Source organism: Antechinus flavipes, chromosome 4 (assembly GCF_016432865.1).
Source record: "Antechinus flavipes isolate AdamAnt ecotype Samford, QLD, Australia chromosome 4, AdamAnt_v2, whole genome shotgun sequence".
Lineage (NCBI taxonomy): Eukaryota > Metazoa > Chordata > Mammalia > Dasyuromorphia > Dasyuridae > Antechinus > Antechinus flavipes.
This window is the reverse complement of record NC_067401.1, coordinates 74,264,537-74,289,939: the sequence shown is the minus strand read 5'-3', so window position 1 is coordinate 74,289,939 and position 25,403 is coordinate 74,264,537. Positions and strand designations below refer to the sequence as shown.

The following is a 25,403-nucleotide window of genomic DNA, read 5'->3' as shown; positions in this document are numbered from 1 at the left end:
TTTTATCGGTTTGACTATTCTCTCTTATATCTCCATAGTTTCCTTTATGAATATGGCTGCTCCAAAAAAAAAACTATTCCAGCATCATTAGTAGTAAGGATGAGTTTTGAATAGTTGAAAGTTTTTGCATTATATAGTTATAATTTTGTTACTTTTAAAAAGTCCTAGTTTTAGAAAACCTCATGCTCAAAATAGGCCCTGTATCTACTATCCTTAGCATTGCTATCAGGGATAGCAATTCAGCTAATAAACTTACACTTTTCTCAAGAATTTACTTTCCATTAAAATAAAATTGTACTTTGTATATTGACTCTCCAAATCTGTATTAGAAAGTATTCTACCTCAAAAAAAAGAAGACAGTTTTTCTTTTCCCATTTGGCATATATTTTAAGTTTCATCTTGCATATCTTTCAGTAATTTAAAACTTCACCATTCTCCAGTGAGGCTAGATTAGCATCAGGGTTCTAAAAATTTACCTTGCTTTTCAAATATGGTACCGAAAGATGAGGTTTTTTTCCCAGAATCACAAGTTTAAGATCTCTAACAAAATTTTGAAAATTAACAGAAGAATATTTGGTATCTGCTATTATTTATAAAAGGCTTGAATCTTGTTTCTAAGTCTTGATGTATTTATCAATATCTCTTTTATATGGCATGGTCAAAGAAAAAAGGTATTCCACATAAGGTTCAAGTTATCTTCCCTTATTCTATCAGATGCTCAAACTCCAAACTTTAAACTATTTTTGAGGGAAATCTTCATTAAATATATTTATCATATATTTCCCTTATCCCTTTATAGAAGTAAGAAAAATAAATCTGTGAATTTCACTGATATGTAAAACTCAAATGAGAAACGCCCCTTCCCCCTCCCCCCCATTGCAGTTTGGCATCTTTTCTGCAATTTCTGTCTTATAGTGATACTTATATCAATGAGAAGTTCAATGGCTTATCCCCAAGGCACATGCCAGTGTGTGTCAGAAATAGGGCTACTCTGGTTTCAAGGCCACCTTGGTCCAAGGTGTCATGCTGCTTTTTATGCTAAATAAATTATCCCTGTCTCCATGACTGATGGTCACTTTTGAAATATATGGGGTTGTTTGCTTTTATACTTAGTGACCTCAGATTGTTGCATTTTAAACGTTATTTGTTTTTAATAATGAATTTTCTTTCTTTGCTGTCAAACTGTTATTGTGCCTATATATATTTTTAGCAATCTCCCAATCTTCTTTCTAATTTACTGTTCTTTATCTGCTTTGAGCTAGAAAACTGAATAACTAAAGTTAGATTCATAATAGAATTTCAGAATTGGAAGGAATTCTAGTATTCATGTAGTTTATTTGTATTAGCGTTGAGAGTTTGAGGAACTTTAGCATGTAGACTTTTGGTTATTCTGATCCTTTTTTCCCCCCAATTGTCTGTATTCTCAGTTGTATTCTGGGTATTTGAAGTTGCTAATTGAATTTTTTCCAAATATGTAATATTATTATAATGCCTTAGCACATTAAAAACTATACAAAAATTAAAATTAAAAAAACTACTCTAAGTCTTACATTAGAACCACATGCTACTACTAATATTGTTAGATATTTTATATTTCCTTTATTAATAGATAACTATGTCATATGAATAAAAGTAAATATATTTAGGTACTTTTTATACTTGAAGGCCTGCTTTTTAAAAATGTAGTGCTATTTGTCATTCAGCATTTTATAACCTTGCTTAGTTAGAATATATCACAAAATTCAATAAAATTTAAGTACTGCAGTTAATTTTGTATTTGTTACTTGTTTTATTTCCTTTGTGTTCAGGCACATAAAATTGGAGATGGATCAGTGCAAGGATGAGTTGCTTCAAATGGAGAAAGAAATACTTCACCTAAGACGGGATGGAGAGAATAAAACAATCCAGTTAAATCATTTAGATATGACCTTAGAACAAACACAGACAGAGCTAGATAAAAAAGTGAAAGCTGGTAAGCAATAGCTTAGCTGGGCTTAACTGTCAGCTCATTTTGTTGAATCTCTTTTTTACTAAAGTCAGTGACCTTTTCTCAGTCCTAATCCTCCTTAGCTTCTATTTTCTATTCCTTCCATACACACACACACACACACACACACACACACACACACACACACTCTTCTCTAGGTTTTATGATGCTGATCTATCACAATTCTCTTCCTACCTGTCCATTTAATATTTTTTTCAGTCTTTTTTGCAGGTTCATCTTCCATGTATTTTACTCTGTGTGTGGGTATGTCCCAGGGCTCTGCACTGGATAATGTATTCTTCTCTCTCTGTACTACCTCTTGATGAGTTCATCAGTTCCCACGGATTCTGTTATCATTTCTTTGTAGATGACTCTTCCAGTCTTCATCCCCCTTTTGAACTTTAGTCCCATATCTACAGATGACTGCTGTTTAAACTTCTTTACCTGGGTATTCCATAAATGCCTCAAACTCAACATATCCAAAACAAAATTCGTGATCCTTCCCCCTACACTCACCCATCCTCATTACTTCCCCATTTCTATTGAGTTAGGAAGCCTCCAATTATCCAGATTCAATCAAGACTAATATACCATTCTTCCCTCATCTTCTTTCACTTCCCACATCCAGTCTCTTTCCTTATATCATAAACACCCTAGTGCAGACATGCCTCTCCTTTAGAGAAACAAGAAATTTGTGACTACCTGTGGCTTTTAGGATTAACTAGAAAAACCTCTGGTTATTATTTAAAGTCTTTCACACTCTTTCTTCTCTAACCTATTATTTCAGGCTAATTAGCATTTCCTTCATGCATTCTGTGCTTCAGTCAAATTAGCATACTTATGACTACCTTTATATGATGTTTTATCTCCCATCTTCATCCATGCAGTTGCCCCCATCCGAGAATGCCCTCCCTCTTCAACTCTGCCACTTGCAACTCCTAGCATTTTTCAAGGCTCAACTCAAATGCTACCTCCTTCAAGAAACCTTTTCTGACTTTCTCAGTTTTTAGTTTACTTCCATCACTGTTTTGTTTATATCCTGCAATGACTTTACTGTAAACATGTTGTATTCCCCAGTAGAATGTAAGCTCATTGAGGGCAGGGGCTGTATCACTTTTTTATTTGTGTCCTAGCACCTAGCCCAAAACCTGGTACATAATAGGCAATTAATAAATGAATGTCAGTTTGATTTTTGAATTATAATAAAGTGAGAATTTAGGATTGTGAGATTGCAAGGAACTATGAGTGTTCAGTGTTTTGCTCTTTTTTATAATCACTTGAAGATGATTCAAATTTGGTTATTCATTATGATTATTTACAGAGATCTCGATACTAAAATAGTAGATTATGGTTTTAAAATTGCTCTCCCTCATAACAGTGAAAGAGTTAGAAAAACTACATCAACATTCTCAAAATGATCTAAAGGAAGCCTTGCAGAAACGAGAAGAACTAGAGACTGAACTGCAAAATGCTCATGTAGAATTAAAAAATACTTTAAAGCAGCTGCAAGAATTGCGAGATGTACTACAGAATGCTCAAATATCTCTGGAGGAAAAGTATTCCACTATAAAGGATCTCACAGCTGAACTTAGGTGAGTTAAGCATTTTAAGTGACACTATAATTGTATTATTTCACATTAGAACCTTGCCTTCTCTAATTACTTTAAATTATGAAGGACCCTGACATCTGAAGTACTGACCAGCTTGGTTCCCCAGACTATCTATCCATCTATTAGACTGATCATCTCCATTGTCATTGTGCCACGTTGATCATAGCTTTAACTCTTTTCATACCAAGGATACCTTTGGCCACATATGTCACCACTGGGCTAGAATTGTTTTTACTGGGTGCTGAGAGTTAATAATAAATGGTAAGTGCTGGGTTGGTGTTTGACAGAAGTGAATAGGACTCAGGAGCTACATCAGAACAATAAGTTATGAAGGACAGTATGTAGGAATTATTCCTATAAGAGAAGCAGACTGAGCTTAACTTAGTTCTTTGGTGTGAGACCCAGGGATAGGAGTAATATTGGTAAGCATCTCCAACAACTACTGAACCTGGGAGAAAATCACTTAACATTTCTTGGCCTCAGTTTCCTTACCTGTAGAATGGTGATGATGATACATATAACACTTAGTTTGCAAGATTGTTATGAGACTAAACTGAGATATCTACAAATCTTCATGGGTTTTTTACATAAGAATTTTTATTATTAAGCTTGCAGAATATCTCAGCTTTTCATTTATAGTGTATCTTACAAGATCATTGTAAGAACACATTATAAGACTTTAAATAGTTATATAAATATGTTGTTATTAACTATGTTGTTCTCATATTCTAGGCAAGATCTAAAATAATCCATTTAACCCACGGTTCTAAGAAGGCCAAGCTTTAAATAGGTGAAAGCTTATCATCCTTGCCTTAGAGAATCCTGAATACTTTGTTTCTAAGTAGTATGAATATTTGCTTTTGATTTATTCTTTATTGAAGAATTTTTAGAAGAATTATAAATAGGTTATTTTCCAAGTTTGAAAGGTAATTTTAAAAAATTGGCATTTTACCTTTGGACATTTGAAAATAGGAGAAAAGATAATAGAAAACTTTGAATTTAAAAAATGATTGTTTTCTTCATTTCAATTGCTTCAAAATCCCAAGGACAATTCAGCTTTACTTTTGAGATTAATAATTGCAAAGGTTTTTGGAAAGACAAAATCTTTACAAGTTTTTAACCTAAGTTGTAATTCCAAATTTGGTTGCATTAGCAATTAACAAGCTGTTAAAAGGGGGAAAAAAGGCAGTTTTGAAGCAAAAGATGATTATTAATCATTTCAGACTTACTTCAAAACAATCTTGTAGTTGTGATTGTGCTTTGATAACTAATTTGTAATAATTCATTTTAAAATGACAAAATGTGAAATAACATTATTTTGCCTTTGAGAAATCTGTGATCAAATAACAACATTGTTGATCTTCATTCACATCTTTCAAAAGATCCTTTGATAAGGAAATGTTGCATTCTTTTATAGCTTCCAGGAAAAATTACTAGTTGAATTCTATCTATTAATAAAGTTTATATTTTCAGTATCCTTTTGTTTGTTGTATTTTCCTTTGTCAAATTGTAGAGATTGCAAGCTTGATATTGAGGACAAAAAGCAAGAACTTCTTAACATGGACCAGGCACTGAAAGATAGAAATTGGGAACTGAAGCAAAGAGCCGCTCAAGTCAGTTTCTTTAATGATACTTTAATAGATTTGTATATTGCAACACACTTAAACAGTTTGATATGCTATTTGCTGAATTGACATGTGAATTCTTAAATTATACGACTTCATTATCTGAGCCTTTGATCCTCTTGGGCTAGATAATATAATAAAACAGGAATTAAAGGATTTGGTTCCCTAGTTATTAGAAGGGATAAGATGAGGAGTTTGAAGGGTGATGACAGAAATAAGATTTGGGGCAGCTTCTAAGAAGTAATCTTTAGATAGATGAGGTTGTTTATTTTGTTTTTAATTAGTAATCTTATATCAATTATATTATTATGTTTCATTTGAGATTATGTTAGGTTTCTGTTCAGTGGATTTATAATGTGTGTGTGCTGTTTATGAGCCAAAATATTGAAGTTCATAGCATGGCCCTTTAATAATTTACTTTTCAGACTATATGTTTGAATTCTTTACACTTCCCATGAATACTGCTGTACAATATATTTGGTATTAACTTTATTAAAAATATGAGTTTTCCTAATAATTTTATTATCATAGTAGAAAAGAATCCTTAGCAATTTTGTATATTATTTGCTTTCTTGTTTAGGTTACACAATTGGACATTACTATTCGTGAACATAGAGGAGAAATGGAACAAAAAATAATTAAATTAGAGGGTACTCTGGAGAAAACAAAACTAGAACTTAAGGAATCTAATAAACAGGTAACTTAATGAATTCTTCATAAAGCCTTTGGATGCTCTGAAACTTAAATAATTTAGGTTGCAACTAGTTATGTAAAAACAACCTCTATCTTGTATTTTAAAATACAGATACAGTGCATCATTTTATGTATATATGTATGTGTAATGTATTATTACAAATATTGTGCAAAAAATGGCTGCCATAGGCAACAAAAACAATAACTTATAAATATTTATGTAGTATTTTTTCCTTTGAGTAGCAGATTAGAAATCCATATCAGCAAAAAGAAAATTTACCAATTATTACCCCTCCCCAAAGCAAAAATTGGTTTCCATTTTAAAACTATATAAGGATATTATGATATCCTTTATGTTAGAAGAGAAATGACCTGAAATAAATTTTTTTGATTGTATAGTGGGAAACTCTTTTAAACTATTTTTAGAGAATTTTTAACAGAGAAATTATGTAATCAGAATTGCACATTAGAATGTTTAAATTAGTAATAATGTATACAGGTGAGATTGAGGTGGGAAGAAAATGGAGATAGGTTAACTAGTCAGGAATATATTTAAGTAGTTAAAAACAAATTAAAGTGATGGATATGAGGTAACAGAACTGAGAGAGAATTTAGAAATTCAAGTCCAGAATTTCAAGCCTGGATAATGGTAGAATATAATCACTATTAATAGAAATAGGGAAGTGAGAAAGAGAAAGATAGGTAATGTGATGAATTTGTTTTGTCTGTATTAAGTTTGGAGTGCCATGGAACATCCAAATAAAAATTTGATGTAAAGAGTTGGAAATACAGCTCTGAAGCTCAGGAAATTGTTTTTGACGGAAATACAGATTAATTTGGGAATCGGCCTCATAAAAATGATCTTGAAGCCATGGGACTGGATGAGATTGACATAACAAGAATATAGTGAGTGAGAGGAAGGCAAGTGCTAAAGTCAGTGTAGATAAGTATTCTAGAAATAAAAAGATAGAAAAGAATATTGAGAGCACCAATAGTGTGAACTTCAGAAGGGAAATTATTAAGGCCACTGGTATACAGGCATTTTTCAGGTTAAGTTTTGTAGTTTAGGATAAAAGACTTGATATTGCAGATTTCTTTATGTGAAACAAATAAATTGACAAGAAAAGATGATCACAATTTGTGATGGAAAAACTAATATGGTATAATTTTATTATTTGTCAATAAAATGGAAATAGTCTTTAGTATGTAATTGTGTAGATGTAAATACATATGACATTTTTTGTATTACTTTCTTTAGTATTAGTGCTTTTCCTTTTTAGAAAAATATGAAATAATGCTAAATAACAAAATAGTTTATAGAGATAAGTCAAAATTTTAATTTATTTTTTATCGTATTTAGAATTAGGACCCTAGTAATCTTAAGGAATTACCTCTTAGTGTACAATAATAACAATAAGCAATAATAATAATAACAATTAAGATGTCATGATAACCTTAATTAGTTGTTTTTTAATATCCAGATAGAAGTCTTAGAAGAAGACTTACAAAATAGTAAAGACCAGCTTCGTGAAAAAGAATTTGAAGTACTACAAAATGAACAAGAGATTAATCAATTGAAAAAAGAAACAGAAAGAAAACAACAGAAAATAACAGAGATTGAGAATGTAAGTTATTCTTCTAAATGATTTTTCACCTTAAAGAATAAAAATTGCCATTTTAGTGATTCATTTCTATTGTGCATGAATAACATCACAGAGCTTTAACATGTATTGATCAAACTTTTAAAGTTAATTTCTCAATTTTTAAGAAATATCAAGCATTTTTTTCTATGTAACCAATGCTGATTCCATAAACAGCACACTGTATGTGCTTAAAAACATTGTTTAAAATTTTTTTTAGACATTGTATCATGTTTCTAATACATTGATAAAAGTCATCTTTAAAAGGATAATACTATTGTTAATTTTGCAAATTGAAGAATCAGCTTCTTATTTTTCTTCTCCAGAAGGTTGTTTTATTTAAAGTGAGATACAGTGGAATGCAGTTAGGTGTTTCTCTGGTTTTCAATTTGCTGTCATTATTTTAGTGTCTATTTATGTGTAGTATTCCCATACCTGTTGCCTATTGTGATACCTAATCTTTGAGGGTTTTTTTTTTAAAGACTAATATAGTGATACAAACTTACATACTTGTAACGTATATTTAGGAGCAAGAAAACTAAAACAGTAATCTAAAATACTCTCCTTTTCCACACTTCCCTATCTCTTTCCAGTTACTTAGTAATCATAACATTATCCTTGACTTCTTATTGTCCTTCATCCCATATATCCCATCATTTGGTGGATCTTAAAATTTCTGCTTCCACAGCATCACTCATCTCTTGACTTTTCTGTCTGCTCATGTAGTTTGTCATATAGTTTGCACATGCTAGGATGTTGTGGGGTTCTTTCAAATATTCCATTAGACCTAACCAAGTTTAAACATTCTATTAGACCTGTCTGACTGATGTTGTGCTGATAAAATGTGCTTCTGATAAGGAAATTACTATATGTTGCTAAGTATTGTCCAAAGCACACTCTATTACAGATTTCCTTCCTAGCATATGAAGAACTTGAGAAGAAGCACAATCAGAAAAAAAAAAGTTCATGTAGGATCATAGATCTAGAGCTGGAAGAGCGGGCCTTCTTTGAAATTTAAGAGTCCAGATTCTTTATTTTAAAAATGAAGAAACCAAGCCTAAAGAGGTTCATGATGTCAGCAGGTAGCCCAGTGATGCTGGACCTGGAGTCAGGAAGGTGGGAGTACAAGTCTTGCCATGGACACTTATTGGTTGTAAGTCACCTGACTCCTCTAATCCTTATTTTCCTCACCTGTAGAAAGGGGGTATTATTAGCACCTACTTTACACAGTTGTGAAGGTCATATGAGATGATGTGTATAAAGTGATTTTGTAAATGCTAGCTGTTATTAAGTAATTTCCTCAGGGTCAAAAGGTAATGAGCAGCAGAATAGGAATGTTCAGTATCTATTCTTTCAAGAGGCATCAGGGCAAAAATTAGGGTTTTCAGTCATTATATGAAACTTAAGAATGATTTCTGCTTTTCAGATTATGAAAGAGCAGGAACAATGTATTGCTGCCCAATACAAAGAAGCTTTGGATTTAGGGCAGCAGGTGAGATTAGCAGAGGAGCAGATTCAGCAAACTCAGCAGGAGCTACTGGAGACCCGCAGACAGCAAGTCCAAGCTCAGAGAGAAGCCGAGAGACTTGCAAATGAACTAGATGAAACAAAACATCTTTCTAGAGAGAAGGTTTCTATTCAAACCATTTTTCTTTTATTATAGCTATTATTAAATTATGGCAGCTACTTTTTGGATTTCTGAAACAGGTTTAATCTAGATTTTTTGCAATAAATTGCGTATTAGGAAATGTTTGGTACAACTTTTAAAATTTAAAAGTTAAGTAAGTTTGCTGAGGACCAATGGAAACAAGCTTTCTTTCCATTTACTCATTAGACATGATCACTGATAATATCCTTTGATTCCTACTCTGGTTGGATGTTAACCACCAAAAATTCATTTGATCCCTACACTGGATGGATGTTAATTCAATTGGGGGGGAGGGGCAGGGAGGGTCAGTTAAATATTTTTGACCCTGAACTTTTGCTGAGTTGATTGAAAGCATATATTCTATATACATTTTCTGCTTGATTATATTCATAAACAGTATAGGCAAGGAACATATATGACAGTCATTTGGTATTATGTTTTTGTACTCCTAAATAAAAAGAAAATTCTCTAGAAAATTACCTGTCTTACTTAATAGCCCCAGTCCTAACTGGGTTATCAGAAATGATACTAGTGCCAAAAAGCATCTAAGTGTACTATATAATATAGGTATCATACAAAGACATGAATGTAGTTTACAGGTATTTGCTCATATGGTTTTGTTATACTCTGAAATAATAAGTCTTTAAGCCTACATTGCTTAATTATATAATTAAGTAAATATTTTTACTAACTTCAACAACCACTAGTTTTCCTCATTATATTGATTCTATAGTATTATTTCTATTCCTATGTTACTGTGATGCATGTTACTATTTCTATAAACAGTTCCTATGACCTGCAGAAGATAGCCTATCTTTAAACTTGGAAGGAACAAGTTATGAAGCATGTGTTATTGCACTAGATTTTGAGGATCTTATAAACAAAAATTAGTCTTATTTATCTCTGAATCTTTCAGAGCTTCTAATTCCGTGCCTTGTATAAAGTAGTCACTCATTAAACATTTATTTCCCAAACCACATTTCTGTTCATTTGCTGGATTATTTTAGATTTTTAAAATTAAAATGTGTGTTTTGTGTGTTTTGAAGGAATTACATGCGAACCATTTGGCTGAAGAATTGGGAGCTTCACAAGTACGTGAAACTCAGTTGGAAGCCAGACTACAAGCAGAAGTAAAGAAACTGTTAACAGAAATAGAATCACTGAAAGAAGCTTATCATCTAGAGGTAAAGAAAACAAATTGAATTAGACTGAGTAAGCCTGGATAAACGTTCATTGGATTCTGTCTGGGTATTTTTGCTAAAGTCAATCAACAAACATTCATTTTCTATAAATAAATGAATGAATAAATGAGTGAAGGAATGAATAAAAAGGAGTATTTAAATGCTTGCTTTATATGTGTGGTGGAGCACTGTGATAGGCACTAGAGATGTGGGATATTAAGATATCCTGGCCTTCAAAGACCTTATATTCAATTGGGAGAAGAGATCTGTCTTTTGGGAGGTGGCTTTTGGCACTACAGAGATAAGGAAAGACAATATGGAAGTGGTATGTGAGCTCAGCTGAGTTTTGAAATAATCAAGAGACGCCAAAAAGCGATGAAATTAGTGAACTGTGGCATGGGGGATGGGTAGTGCAAAGGCAAATGACTGGAGATGGTAAAAAAGGCCATTAATGGATTATATCAGAAGATGATTGGAGCCAGTTTGTAAGGGACTTTAAAATCTTTCAGGAAGCTAAGGTAGGTGACCACCTGGCTAGAACAGCTGATCAGAGTTCCTGTGCCAATCAGAGTCACATTGGGTCTTTGATGAGTCCTTACATTTTCAGCCACTGAGAGATAAGGAGAACCTGTCTTAAATATTCATAAAAGTGTCTTCTATCTAACAAGAACACAATTCCAGATCTTCAGTTTTTATAATAGACTAATGTCTTCTACTTCTTTCCTATTTAGTGTTTCCCAAACCATATGGCCCTTATGTTAACCAACATAATATCTGTACTACAATAGCTGTACTACATGTACTTAATAGAATACTCAATTATGACCTTAAATTGATCCTCCAGCATTATTCAGACTCCTTTGAGAGAGCTACTGTTTTAAAGAGTCTCATGGAGAGACTAGCTATCCATTCTGCTGGTATTCTCTTGTGATTATAATTGTATCCAAATAACCTGACAGAGTGCCTTGCACATAGCAAGGGCTTTATAAATGCTTATTCATTTGTTCATTCAAATAGAAATATTTGTCTTATTTTCATCTGAAAAAAAATTACATGATCAGTTATTCAGCTTCGTAAAAACAATTATACTGTGCAATATGTATTTAGCTTTTATAGAGGAGTTGATAAAAATATTTTCTTTTTGAACAATGTTTGTCTTATATGAAATTGTAGTTGATGGTATTATCCACTCTATTATGCAGTATCTCTTATACAAAGATGCCATGCAATAAATTCTTCTTGAGTTCCAAAAAATATTTTGTCTCTACAAAAAAGTTTCTTTTCTTTTGCTCTAGCTATCATAAACTTAGAATCAAATGCAATATCCTTACTCTAATAATCCATTCATTTTGCATGCTTGTAATGCCCTCTATGTTCTTTTTAGATGATGTTTGTTCTATTTTTTTTAACTGTCTCTTTTTATATTATCTTATAGTTAAAAGAAATAATTGGCAGACACAATGTAAATCTTGTTCCTAGTAGCATTATTTTATTGCTCTATATACCATTTTAAAAAGTCTTTCTTTTTGGATAGGTATTTTTAATTTTAAAAAGAGGACTAATTCAATATAAAAATGAGAAAAATGGTATTGCAGTAGATTAAAGAAAAAAGAGTAGCAGTCTCTAAATAGCAATGCTGGAAAAAACAGTTAAAAACGTTCCACTAAAAAGCAGCAATTTGAATAATAAGGTTTGTGGGAAAACTAATTTTGGGGATAGGAAAAATAAGACATTTCTAGCCATAAAAAGAATGAGGTGCTTTGCTTATATATTTAAGTTAAATTAAATAGTTAAAACATTAAGGAAATATAAAACCAAACCAAATCTATGACACTTTCTTTTTGTCCTAAAATATTTAGATGCTTACACATCGAGAAAATCGTACAAAATGGAAGGTATCTTCAGACAACCAGAAATCTTCAGTTCAGCAACTAAATGTTCAATTAGAGAAGGCAAAACATGAATTAGAAGAAACTCAGGGTACTTTAAGCAATCTGCATAAACAAGTGCAGGACAAGAATGAAGTGATTCAAGCTGCCAACGAAGCATTGCTTGTTAAAGTAAGTAGACTATAAAGTCTAGAAAACTTTAAAGCTTTGACTTTAAAGAAATATATTATGCATAAAATTGTCATTCCTAAATTCCTTATATTTCTTATACATTTTGCTTGGATAAGGACTATGATGGGAGCATCTAGATGGTACAGTAGATAGAATGCTAAATCTTAAGATATTTCCTGATGGGTTCAAATCTGATCTCAGACACTTAACTAGCTGGGGGTCCCCAGGCAAGTTACTTGCTCTGCCTCAGTTTCCTCATTTTCCTGTAAAATGATCTGGAGAAAGAAATAGCAAATCACTCCAGTATCATTGACAAGAAAACCCCAATTGGGGCATGCAAAAAGTTGGATATGATTGAAACAACTAAACAACAACAAAGAGTATGATGTGTGATTAGTTCTCTACTTATTTAAGAAAAAAATGCACTTATCATTACTATTAAGTAGTAATATATTTATTAATGTAGTATATTCTTTCATATTACTACAGGGAAAGTTTTGTGAACTTTTAAATTTAAATTCACCTAATCCTAGCCTACCTACTTTAGGGCTCATATTGTTTTACTGTTTGATGCCAATAAAAAGTCAGAAAAAAATTTAAGAATTAATATTTGTTAAAATTGCTAAATTGAAAAATCATGAAGTTCATTATCTATTATTGGTTTTAAATATAAGCACTAGTCTGAAGACATCAAATATGTGGACTTAGGTGTTCACCTTTATTTATTTTTCTCTGCTTCCAAAATTTGGGGAATTAAAAAACTAGTATTAATACACAAATATAAAACATGCCAGTAGGGCTACATAATTGTTGGTATATATGTTAAATTTGTCAGTTAAGGCCCAAAAAAGGTTGTGAACTAGCTATTTGAAAATCGGGAAGCTCTTTAAAAAAAGAAACTTTTAAGTTCTGTAGAATGTAAAGTTATTGAAAATCCAAAAACTCTGCTAAGAAGACTATTTTTAAAAAATTAGAAACACTTCAGTACCTTTTCTGATATAATTTTCTCTGTTATCCACACTAATGGAACTTTTTTCTGAATACATTTTTGGGTACTTTTATTAAATTATTTCTGTGCTCTTGAGAATTTATATTTTAAACAAAACATGAAAGCCATGTTGTAAAAGACTGACAGAAAAAGCTAGGAAGTTGTCTAGCTTCTCCATTCTATTTTATTTCTCCCAAACTTCTCCTGTTTTCCTAAATCACATTGAGATGAGTATAATATAAGATTCTTCTTATCAAATGTTCAGATATCTGGCATCCTTGACTGTTCAAAGTAGACTAGTCTTAGAAGTCAACAAAAATACCTTGTGTTTATGAAAGATAGAAATTGCTAGGAAAAAACTTAAGGACATGAAAATGACAGAAGATCTAATAATTCCTCAATGAGAAAATCTGAAATAAAGAACTTTTTAGTAGTACAGATAAGCCCAGAAACCAGGAAGGAGAAGAAAGGATAGTCAGCAGAGATGCAGAGATGGCTATTAGTCAATTACCAGTTCACTTAAAAAGAAAGCAACAATAAACACAGAAACAGTCACAAGAGAGCAAGAGAGATGTTCCCACTAGAAAAATAAAAGTCAGGGGAGAGTATGAGAGGACTCCCTCAGCCACCCCAGGTCCTTCTGCAGGCATCCTTGGATTTTAGCACCATACAAGAAGTACCATTCCTAATTATGATGCTGGGTCATCAAGAAACAGTTATGTGATATTTCATATTGTTTGAACTTCTAGCAGATATTATGTAATATATTTGTGATTTCTACCAAAAAACTTTAAAAAGTTAATAATAAAAGTTTGTTATTTAAGATACCTTATGCTACAACTATGCCAAATAACCAAGATAATACTATGTAATGGATCCCCAAACAAGGTAAGCTTTGTATTCTTGTATTCTTCTGTACTTTCCTTTCGGTTTGAAATGTTGTGATTAAGCATTTTAGTTTAAAGAATAGGCCCTTTGTCTACCTCTCTAGTGTCAACACATAATTTTATAGCCCACTTTGCTAAAATGTGCTAGTAAGGACTCAAGGGAAAAATTTGCCATCAAAAAAACTAGGCGTACCCATCTGGAAATAATCTGAATTTAGGTAGATTATAAAGATATTGAAAGGGAGATACAGGCAAAGAGAGAGAAACATAAAAAAATTAGATTTGCCTCATCCTTTTGGGGTGCCAAATTTCATTAAATTAATAGAAATGGAAGGTTTACACAATACCAGATTGATCTACTAAGTAACAGTATTCTTTTTTTTCTCATAGCTTTCCCTATCAAAGGTTTCAACTGAATTTCTGTTCACAATAATTTCTGTTGATTTTAAAATGCTATTTGGGAAGGCAAGCTACCTAATACACATCTAATCTCTTTTTGGAGTTCTGAAGGGAAGAATCAGTTTTTAATGGTTTTCATTCTTTTTATTTTATATTTAATAGTGCCTGTCAACATAAAATTAATTGTTTGTTTTTCACACTTTTCCTTGGGTTGAATGAAGTCATGTGAATGTTTTTGAAGGGCTTTTTGCTTAGCTGTGTACTATCTAGGATAAAATTTTATAAATGAGAGATGATGTCTAGTAGCAGCATGAATTTGTAGCCTGCTAAGTCAGGAAGAATTGGAAAGCTGGATATAACAAAAGGTTTTATTACTATGAAGATATGATTTCAAGGCTGGCCTTTGATACATCTGACTTAGAGCATGTTTCTGAGTGCTCTAGGCAGCTCTCTAAGGTTAGAAGTCACAGAAATGATACCATCCTGCACTGGTAGAGAGTTTCCTTACTCAGGATTTCCCTATGTTAATGACAATACAAATCAGTCCCTATCCTATTTAGCTCTTCAGTCCTGAATAGGAATTAATCATAATGTTAATTCTGGGAGCAAAAAAATTATAGGAAAAATTTAAAACAGATTTGTCATGAGTGGTTAAAAGACATAAATCTACAAGCATTTCTTAAGCCTTGCTATATGCCAAATACTGTACTAAGTATTGAGGACACAAACAAAGACAAAAATAATCCCTCTCTCAAGGAGCTCACAATCTAATGGGGAGACAATACCTTACATTTATATTTTGCATTTATAAAGCATAAATAAGGTTTATCAAAGAGAAAATGTCAGAGGAAAGATAATAAATTCTTCCCCTATTAAAGGGAAAAAGGAAAGTCTTTTGTAGAAAATGAAATTTTACTTGAGACTTGAAGGAAGCCAGAAGACAAGAGATGAGGATAGAAAGATTTCCCAGACAAAAGAAATTGAAAATTTATGGAGTCTCTTTGACCCAGCAATACCACTACGAACTGTATACTCCAAAGAGATCAGAGAAAGAAGAAAAGAACTCATATGTACAAAAATATTCATAACAACTCTTTTCATTACAGCAAAGAATTGGGAACTTAAGAGATGTTATCTGTTGGGAAATGGCTGAACAAATTATGGTATAAATATTATGGAATACTATTATATTGTAAGAAATAATGAAGGGGAATAGTTTTAGAGAAAAGATGGGAAGACTGGTATGAACTGCTTCAGAGTAAAATTAGCAGATGAACTGTGTGTTCATGGGATATATAAAGATAAACAATTTTGAAAATTTAGGAACTCTGATCAACATAATGGAACCAACTATACAGTTCCAGAGGACTTAGGATGAAATGTGTTACCACATCTAGATAGAGAGGTGATAGACTCAGTTCAGATTAAGGATATGTTAATTTGGAGGTGAGGGGACTTGTTTGGTTAATATAGTAATTTGTTTTTCTCAACTAGATATATTTTAATTTTTTTCTTTTCTCAACGGGGTGGGAAGCAGGAAGTTGGGAGGGAAAGAATTCAAAACTGAAAAAAATAAAATTGAATTAGAAAAATGCATGGAATCAAGAAATATGTCTTATCTTGTATGAGAAACAGTAATACCAATGTCACTGAATCATAAGAGTATGTAAAAGAAGGAATAAGATGGAAGAAGATTGGAAAGGTAGGAAAGGCCCAGGTTATGAGGGGCTTTGAAAACCAAATTAATACTCAGAACTTTGTGAAATGCAATGGTTTACCTCAGAGACAAGCGAATCCTTTTCTCTGGATATTTGTGCAAAGTAATACTACATTGGATAAAAGTTTGAACTACTTTTCCAGGTCTGAAATTCACGATATATGAATGACCAAATTCCTTATTTTTATTTAGGAATCAGAGGTAACTAGGTTGCAAGCCAAACTTTCTGGGCGTGAAAGGACTGAAGGCTTCAAGTATCTACCAGTCCCACTTTTGTCTCCTACTGAAATAATGTATAATATTCAAGATGCAAGGTTTTTCAAACAACCTCAGCCATCATTTTTCAAATCTAGAAAATTGCGTCGCTCTATTAGTGCCAGTGACCTAAGCTACAAGACTGATGACAATGAAGATCTTTCTGAAGAACTCTTAGAGGATCTAAAGCAAGTTCTCATTCAAAATCCTTTACCAACAGAAGCAGAAAATAAAAAAGACATACTTTATACTTCATCAGATGTATTTGACCCAATGGCATATGATGCAGATGATGATGAAGCTTCTCAAAGTAATGACTTCACTACTCTTAGTGGAATGTTAAAATACATAAACAAAGAAGTAAGATTGTCAAAAAAGTCTTCTATATCAGCATTTGGTACAAATCAGGTATTGTATTTTTGTGAAGAATACCATTTTTTTTTTGTAGTGGATATTGTTTCTATATTGGGAAAAATATTTTTCAGATAGAATTTTCTGTACTATGAAAACTTTTGCTTTTTGCTTAAAGTTGATATTTGGGAGAAAAATTGGTGTTTGGAAAGTAAAAGAGGATTTTTTTATATGGGAATATTTTTTATAACATGGGAATTTTAATTAAACTAAAATAATGACCATTTTTAAACATGGGTATAGGAGTCTTCTACGGAGGGAAAATGATACACAAAAAAAATTTAAGGGCTGCACAAGGAAAAACTAATGACTTTTTTTCCTAGAGAAATAGGAAACATCTAGCTTCTTTTGAAATTAAAAAGAAGGAATATACAATTTTATTCAGTAAGTATAACAAATACTAAAAAATACACTTTAATTTCACAGGGGAAGAGTCAAGCAGATGGCAAAAAGTCAGAGACACAAAAGAGAAATGGAAGGGTGAAGCTCACAGAGAGGGAAAGACAGAAGGGCTCAGTAGGTTCAGAGTTAAATTGTAGTTAATAGAAATAAATTGCTCTTATTATATGTTAAATTACATAGTTGAGCTCTGAGCATCAGAATAAATTTTTATTGGTTGTCATTGACTTTTGTAAAGTTGATTGGGTTATTAATCACTATTCATAACTTTTAAATTACATGCCCAATTCATTGATCTGCTCTTTATTTTATTAATGTAGGAGTTAGAGAGAAATTTTTCCTAAGTACTGCTTTGGTTGAATCCCATAAATTTTGGCTTTTTGTCTCATCATTTTCTTTGATGAAATTATTGTTTCTATGATTTATTCTTTGACTCACTCATTCTTTAAGTTTAGATTCTTTAGTTTCAAATAAATTTTAATCTACTTTTGCATAGTCCTTTGTTAAATGTATTTTTTTTGAAATTTTTTTTGTTAAATGTAATTTTTGTTGCATTATGATTTGAAAAGGATGGATTTAACATTTCTATTTATCTGCATTTGTGAAATTTTTAATGCCCATTATAATACATGATCAGTTTTTGTGCTGCTGCCATATACCACTAAGAAAAAGATATATTCTTTTTTATTCTCATTCAGTATCCTCCAGAAGCCTATCATATGTAACTTTAAAGAAATTCTATTCATCCACTTAATATATTTTATTTGTTTATTTTCTGCTTCTGAAATGGGAAGATTGATAGTTTTATTATCCTTTCTACAACTCATTTAATTTTGCCTTTAACTATTTGGTTACATTTGGTGTATATATGTTTAGCATTGGCATTACTTCATTATCTGTTATTCCATTTAACAAGATGTAGTTTCCCTGCTTATCTCTTTTAATTTGGTCTATTTTTGCTTTGTCTGAAATTATGATTGCTACCTCTGCTTTTTTCTTATTTCAGCTAAAGTATAAAAGACTCTGCTCCAGTCACTTAAACATTTATTTACTTTGTGTGTGTTTCTGCTTCAAGTGTTTTCTTTAAATAACATATTGTTGGTTTCTGGTTTTTAATCTATTTTGCTATCCACTTCTGTTTTATGACTGAGTTCATCTCACTCACATTCACAATTGTGATTATTAATTGTGTATTTCCCTCCAGCCTATTTTCCATTATCCTTTTCTCTCTCTCCTTTCATCCTGTCCTTCATCAAAAATATTTTGCTTATGACCACTGCTTCCTCCATTCTGCCCTCCCTTCTTTTATCAGCCCCACTCTTCTTTTATTCCCTATCTAATCTACTTCCTTATAGGACAAAATAGGTTTCTATACCAAACTATGTATGTTATTCCTTTTTTGAAATAATTCTGATGAGAGTAAAATTCAAGCATCACCTGTAAACCCTATCTTTCCTTCCATAACAAAAACTCTTTTCACATCTCTTTTATGTGAAATAATTTACCTCATTTTACCTTTCTCCCCTTCTCCTAATACATCCCTCTTTCTCACACCTTAATTTAAAAAAAAATATCATCCCACCAAAGTCAACTCATACCTATGTCTCTATGTATATTCCTTCTAAATATCCTAATCAGTGATAAAGTTTTGGGGATAAAGTTTTACATCCTATTTAGGGAATGTAAATGGTTTAACTTTATGAAGTCCTTTATGATTTCCCTTTCCTGTTTACCTTTTTATGTTTCTCTTGAATCTTGTATTTTAAAATCAAATTTTTTATTCAACTCTCGTATTTTTATCAAAAATGCTTATAAGTTCTCTATTTCATTGAATGTCCATTTTTTCCTTGAAGGATTATACTCAGTTTTGCTGGGATTCTTGGTTGTAATCCTAGATCCTTTGTCCTCTGGAATATCATATTCCAAGCCCGCTGGTCCTTTAATGTAAAAGCTACTAAATCTTGTGCTATCCTGATGGTGGCTCACTATACAATTCAAGTATGCTTAGTTACTTGCAATATTTTCTCCTTGATCTGGAAGTTCCAGAATTTGGCTATAATATTCCTGGAAGTCTTCATCTTGGGATCTCTTTCAGGAGATAATTAATGTATTCTTTCAATTTCGGTTTTATCCCATCTAGTTCTAGAATATCAGGACACTGAGATGATGTCCAAGATTTTTTTTTTTTAATCATGGCTTTCAGGTAATCCATTAATTCTTAAATTATCTCTCCTGGATTATTTTTTAGGTCAGTTGTTTTTCCAATGACATATGTTATATTTTCTTTTATTTTTTTCAAAAATTTTTATTTTTTTGTTATTTTTCCCCTTCCTCCCTCTACCCCCTCCCCCAGATGGCAAGCAGTCCTTTACATGTTGAATAGGTTACAGTATATCCTAGATACAATATATGTGTGCAGAACTGAACAGTTTTCTTGTTGCACAGGGAGAATTGAATTCAGAAGGTATAAATAACCCGGGAAGAAAAACAAAAACACAAGCAAGTTTATATTCATTTTCCAGTGTTCTTTCTTTGGGTGTAGCTGCTTCTGTCCATCTTTGATCAATTGAAACTGAATTAACTCACTTCCATCAGGATACATCCTCAAACAGTATCGTTGTTGAGGTATATAATGATCTCCTGGTTCTGCTCATTTCACTTAGCATCAGTTCATGTAAGTCTCACCTTGACTGATTCTTGATGTCTCATAAAGTTATTAGCTTCCATTTGCTCAATTCTATTTTTCTGGCTTTATTTCACTCCTCATTCTATTATATTCCAATTAAACTTCCCTACTTAACATCATCTTTTTCCATTACTTAAAATGCCTATGCTGTCCTCTTATACCTAGAATGACTCCTCCCCATTTCTAGTTGTAAAAATCTTTTCCCTCAGTAACCAATTCAGATACTACCTTCTTCATGAAGTGTTTCTTAATTTCTCCAATTGTATATTACCTCCTTTCTCTACTCAGCAATTCACTTAAAAAAAAATCATATCTGCCCAAGAAGAACATTCCAGACATAGGGCACAGCTCATGCAAAGATGCATAGGCTGGAGATGAAATGTGATTTACCGCATTGGAAAAGTAGAATATAGCCCAGTTATCAAATATTTGGTGGTGAGTACTTTCTCTAAGAGAAGAGGTGAAAAGTAAAAGCCATTGTGCCAAAATAACAACATTCCCATTTTTTATTTTTTTTGAGTATTTCTAGGATAGAATCATGAAAAAGGAGAAAGACATATAGGAGAAAGAAGTGTCAGTGTATCAAAGAAATTAATGACCAAGAAGGAATGGATCATTCATATAGAAAGGGAAGATCAGCCCATTTGTTCCATTGGTTACCATGTTGTAATTCCCTCAGCGTGGACACCTTGTGGAAGATTTATAGGAAAACACATATACAGTAGTAGTTACACAGGCATACAGAAGTTGTACAGTATAAGAAAATGTGGATAAGATAGTTATCTATAACAATGACATCATAAATTAATCAATCCACAAGTATTTATCAAATGCTTAATATGTTTCATGCTTTATGCTAAACACTCCAAAAATACAAAAATGGTTAAAAATACAATCCCTCATAGCTCTTTTCAACAATGACTTGTGATGGAGAGAGCCATCTTCATCCAGAAAGAGCCTGGGAAGACTGAATGTGGATCACAATATAGTATTTTTTTTGTTGTTGTTATTGTTTCCTTGTTTTTTTTTTCCTTTTTCATTTTCCCCCTTTTTGATCTGATTTTTCTTGTGCAGCATGACAAATGTGAAAATATGTATAGAAGAATTTCATGTATTTAACATATATTGGATTACTTTCTGTCTGAGAGAGGGAATGGGGGAAAGGTAGGAAGGAAAATTTGGAACAAAAGATTTTGCAAGGGTTCACCTTGCAAAAAGTACTGAAAAGTATCTTTGCATATATTTTGAAATTAAAAAGTTATTATTAAAAAAGCACATAGTCCCTGCTCTGAGGTAGGTTATGAAAACCTTTAAATAAAAGAGGCCTTTTTAACAGACTTTATATTTAAAGACATGTACTTAGAGGTAATAATGAGCCACTAGAGTTTTTTTTTTTTTAAGTGGAGAGATGACATGATCAAATCTATGCTTTTAAAAAAATCTCTTTGGCAGTTGAATAGAGGGGTGGATTAAATAGGGAAATTTGGCAACAGATTAGATTTTGGGGTGAGAGTAAGGAATTAAGGAGTTGGGAAACCTAGATGACTGGGAGACTAATGGTTTTCAAAGAGTAGAGAAATTTAGAGGAAGTTAGGGAGTTGGGGGGAAATGAGTTCTCTTTGACCAGGTTGAGTTTAAGATGGCTACAAGACATCCAATTTGAGAAGTCCATGCATAAGTTGATGTTGCTTAGAGTTGGATATGCTAATCTGGTAATCATCTGTATAGAGATGCTGTGGCAGCTGATGGGATCCCATATATCAAAATACTGAAATAATATAGAGGTCAAAGAGAAGAGGGCCCAGGATTGAGCCATAGGAAATATCTAGAAAATAATAGATCTTGAAATATTAGGAGTAGTGTTTTACTTCCTTGTAAGCTCTATGGATTTTTTCCCGCTGTGGTTCAACAAACCTTTATAGAAAATATTCCCCATTTAATGGGATTAAGTTTTAGTCATAATTATTATAGTGGGATCTCTCAAATGAGATAAATCAAAAAGATAATATTTTGAATATATTAACCTTGTGCATTTCACATTATTCCAGGAGGAAGATTTGTGATTAAATGAAGATACTGATATGATGAGAAAATTGAACCATTGGCCCTCTATTATCCTTAAGTACCATATATAGTTTCTATTTTATATTGACTATTTTTATCACTGAATAAATTTTATATTTAACATTACATTATCTTTTGGAGGAAGTATTTTTAAAACTTTAATTTGAATTTCAGGTAATAATTTTTAAAATGTCACTTAATAGCTCTTTTGTTAATAAACCTAATAATATTTCTTTGGTCTTTATTTGACATCTAGTTAAATGCTTTGTTGATTTGTTTGGTACTTTTAAAAATGCTTTAATTTAATTTAATGTTTTTTTAAAAATTTGTAGTCAAGTGCTAATCTATTTTATTTAATGTATTTTGTATTAATATCTGATTTTTAAATTGACAGGTAATGATCTAAAAGGCCATTCTATTATTGATTTTGTTGTTGTTGCTAGTTAGCTCCTATTTATTCTCCATGACTGGGATCAAATGAAATCTTTGTGTGATATTGAAAAGTAACAAGTAGTATGTAAGCTTTTATCATGAGCCCATGCTCCTCTCTTATAATATGGTCCAATATATGATATAGTGATGGACTTTCCTGTCCTAGAAATTCCAATAGGGAGGTAGGCTTTCTTATAGGTTCCATCAGAGAATCCTTCTCCAGATCCAAGTTGGGACAATCTTGTACAGCTTATACAATCTACCACAGCTCCTGACAAAGATCACAGGGCATTCACATACTCACAGGAAGCAGGACAGGGCATCAGACGTTGGAAGCAAAAAGCTGGAAAATTTGGTAATTAATCTTGAAAGCAAGCCACATTACCCTAAGGGGTTATTTGGCAGAAACAGTCCCAAACTCAGTGCTTTTTCTTTAGAAAAAACACATGCTGGAAGAAGAATGAACACATGCTAATATCAGAAGTAATAGCCAGTTCAAAAGGACCCACTTTTTTATATCGCTTGCTTCCCTGAGGATAGTTGTTCCTCCCCAATTCGCTAAAGTGTTGTACATTATTTAACAAACCCTGATTATTTTCTGAAATTTGAAAGATTTACCACTATGTAAATGATTTTGCTGAATATTACAAACTTTTTTTGCATAAAGAAAAATGTATTGATGATAAATGTTAAAAAGAATTTGGAGCTATAAGTCTACTAGAGACTCAAACTATATGCTATGCTTTTTTGTATTTTTTTCTTCAAAAATAAATTATGGATGATATCACAGGATTTCCAATCTTTAGATCAATACCTTATTTTGGTAAGTGATGAAAAAGAACCTAAAATTGTACCCTTAAAGAAGGAATAGGAGGAAATTCTCTTTCACAGTTACCTTATGTCTGTTTGATCTATGTGCTGTATATGCTTATATATGTACATATAATATCCTCAGAATGTAATGTCCTCCAGAGCTGAGCCTGTTTTGATTTTCTTCGTATCTCCTACACTTATTACAATGCTTGGTACATTGTAGGTACTTAATAAATACTTATTGTTTGATTGGTTGGTTGATTGAATAGAAATAAAAGACTAGGTACCTATTTGAGAGATTGTAGAAAAGAAGGGAGGTTTAATTATTTATTCATTTGTAACTGCATCCTGTGGCTTACATCTTAAGAGCTTTTAAACAGTTCTCTAATTTATGACTCGATCTACCAGTTCTTCCTACAAGATCTCTTTTTGCTCTATGCCTACATCTTTACAAATAAGGAAAATGGCTCCCAGCTCCCATGTGAATACTGACAGAAAATTCAAAAGATTCATACCAATATCTATTCACAATTAAGACAACCTTCTTCCCTCTCCAGCAGGTTTCATTTTTCATAATTTTGTTTTATTACCATGGGCAGACCCTCAAGGAAAGGAATGTACTTAAGTGTTGCCAGAGTCAAAGAACCTAGTAGTGAGAGCCTCGCCTTCTTCAGTGGCTTGTAAAGTACTATGAGCAATGCTAGCATTGAGGAAGCATGGCTCATATGACTCAAGTGCTAGGGACAAACAGAGTCTGGGTTTGCTATTCCTAATCAGGCCTTGGGCTTGGCCCAGTGATGGCAGTTGCTCTTTCTGGTGCAATGTCTTCCTCTCCTTGATGAGATGGGAAAATGGCTCTTGGGAGGCAACATATTTGCATAGACCTTTCTCTAAACCCAAGCCTCTATATGACCTCTCCTTGGTCTCTCTGTAGTGCTACAGAGCCTGAGGCAGCATAAAGCTTTGAGGTCCTTAACACCCTGAGATAGTCAGCTTCCTGAAGCTCAGAGATCCAAGGGTCCAAACCCCAGGTGGTATAATCCCTAACATTCATGAAGTTTTTTTCAAAGCTAGACACTGTTTTCAAACAATCTATTAGAACAATAGAATGAAATAAAGATGTAAATAAACCATTAATTATCTTCCAAAAGAAATGCCAAAAGGAAAAGTCCCCAAAATGTCACAGCTAAATTCTAGAACCTCCATATCAAAGAAAAAATAATATAAGGATACAGAAAGAAGAAGCTACAAGTTAGAATCACACAAGACCTGGAACACTTATTTCAAGTATTTCTGATGAAGAGTCCAGAGTTGAGAAGAAAGTTTGAAAATCAAACCTAACAGTCCAGAAAAACCTAGGGAGGCAAATTTATTTGAGCAGCTAGAAGGAGCCATTATGATGATGTAATATTCCCATTCTAATAGGGAGAAGAAACAAATGTCTAAAGAACCTGAATACTGGGTGGGTTCTGTTTTAAATATTTGAAGTAAGGACAGAGAGGGAAGAATAAACTAAGGTAGAAGAAATGAAGAAAGTTGGGATTCATGAGAATAACATATAGCCATGGAGGGAGGGATGGGAGAAGTGGATACTAGATGAACCTCAGTGTAATCTAAAACAAGACAGAGGAGGATTGAACACGAATACACACACACACACACACACAGAGACACCCCTCCAAATAATTAGAAATACATCAGTCTTATAAAAAAATTGGGGAATAAGGCTAAGATGGAGGGAATAGTAACAAGTAAAACAAGCTCCCTGATCCTGAAAGGGTTGAATGTTAAAATAAGTAAATCTTAAATGAATGCCTTAGACCACTTCTTACACAAGGAAGAGCAAAACAAACTGTGACATATGAATATAATGAGATGGTATTGAGACATAAATTATGAAAGAAGGTC

The 25,403-nt window shown here is 32.4% G+C and overlaps 1 protein-coding gene across 3 annotated transcripts in view; it reads left to right on the top strand.

Moving 5' to 3' along the window:
* Window positions 1-23,744, top strand: part of CCDC18 (coiled-coil domain containing 18) — a 98,875-nt gene extending 75,131 nt beyond the window's left edge. Inside the window, exons 20-29 of one of the 3 annotated variants that reach the window (XM_051993328.1) lie at window positions 1,809-1,972; window positions 3,366-3,579; window positions 5,111-5,210; window positions 5,803-5,919; window positions 7,397-7,540; window positions 8,982-9,185; window positions 10,250-10,387; window positions 12,244-12,444; window positions 16,628-17,098; window positions 22,235-23,744. In XM_051993328.1, coding sequence (XP_051849288.1) covers window positions 1,809-1,972; window positions 3,366-3,579; window positions 5,111-5,210; window positions 5,803-5,919; window positions 7,397-7,540; window positions 8,982-9,185; window positions 10,250-10,387; window positions 12,244-12,444; window positions 16,628-17,098; window positions 22,235-22,249 — 1,768 coding nt within the window. In that variant the 3' untranslated portion in view covers window positions 22,250-23,744. Of the gene's footprint in view, window positions 1-1,808; window positions 1,973-3,365; window positions 3,580-5,110; window positions 5,211-5,802; window positions 5,920-7,396; window positions 7,541-8,462; window positions 8,631-8,981; window positions 9,186-10,249; window positions 10,388-12,243; window positions 12,445-16,627; window positions 17,099-17,527; window positions 17,853-22,234 lie in introns of those variants that run through there. The other 2 variants (XM_051993327.1, XM_051993329.1) reach the window with 2 other exon arrangements.
* Window positions 23,745-25,403: the final 1,659 nt, after the last annotated feature.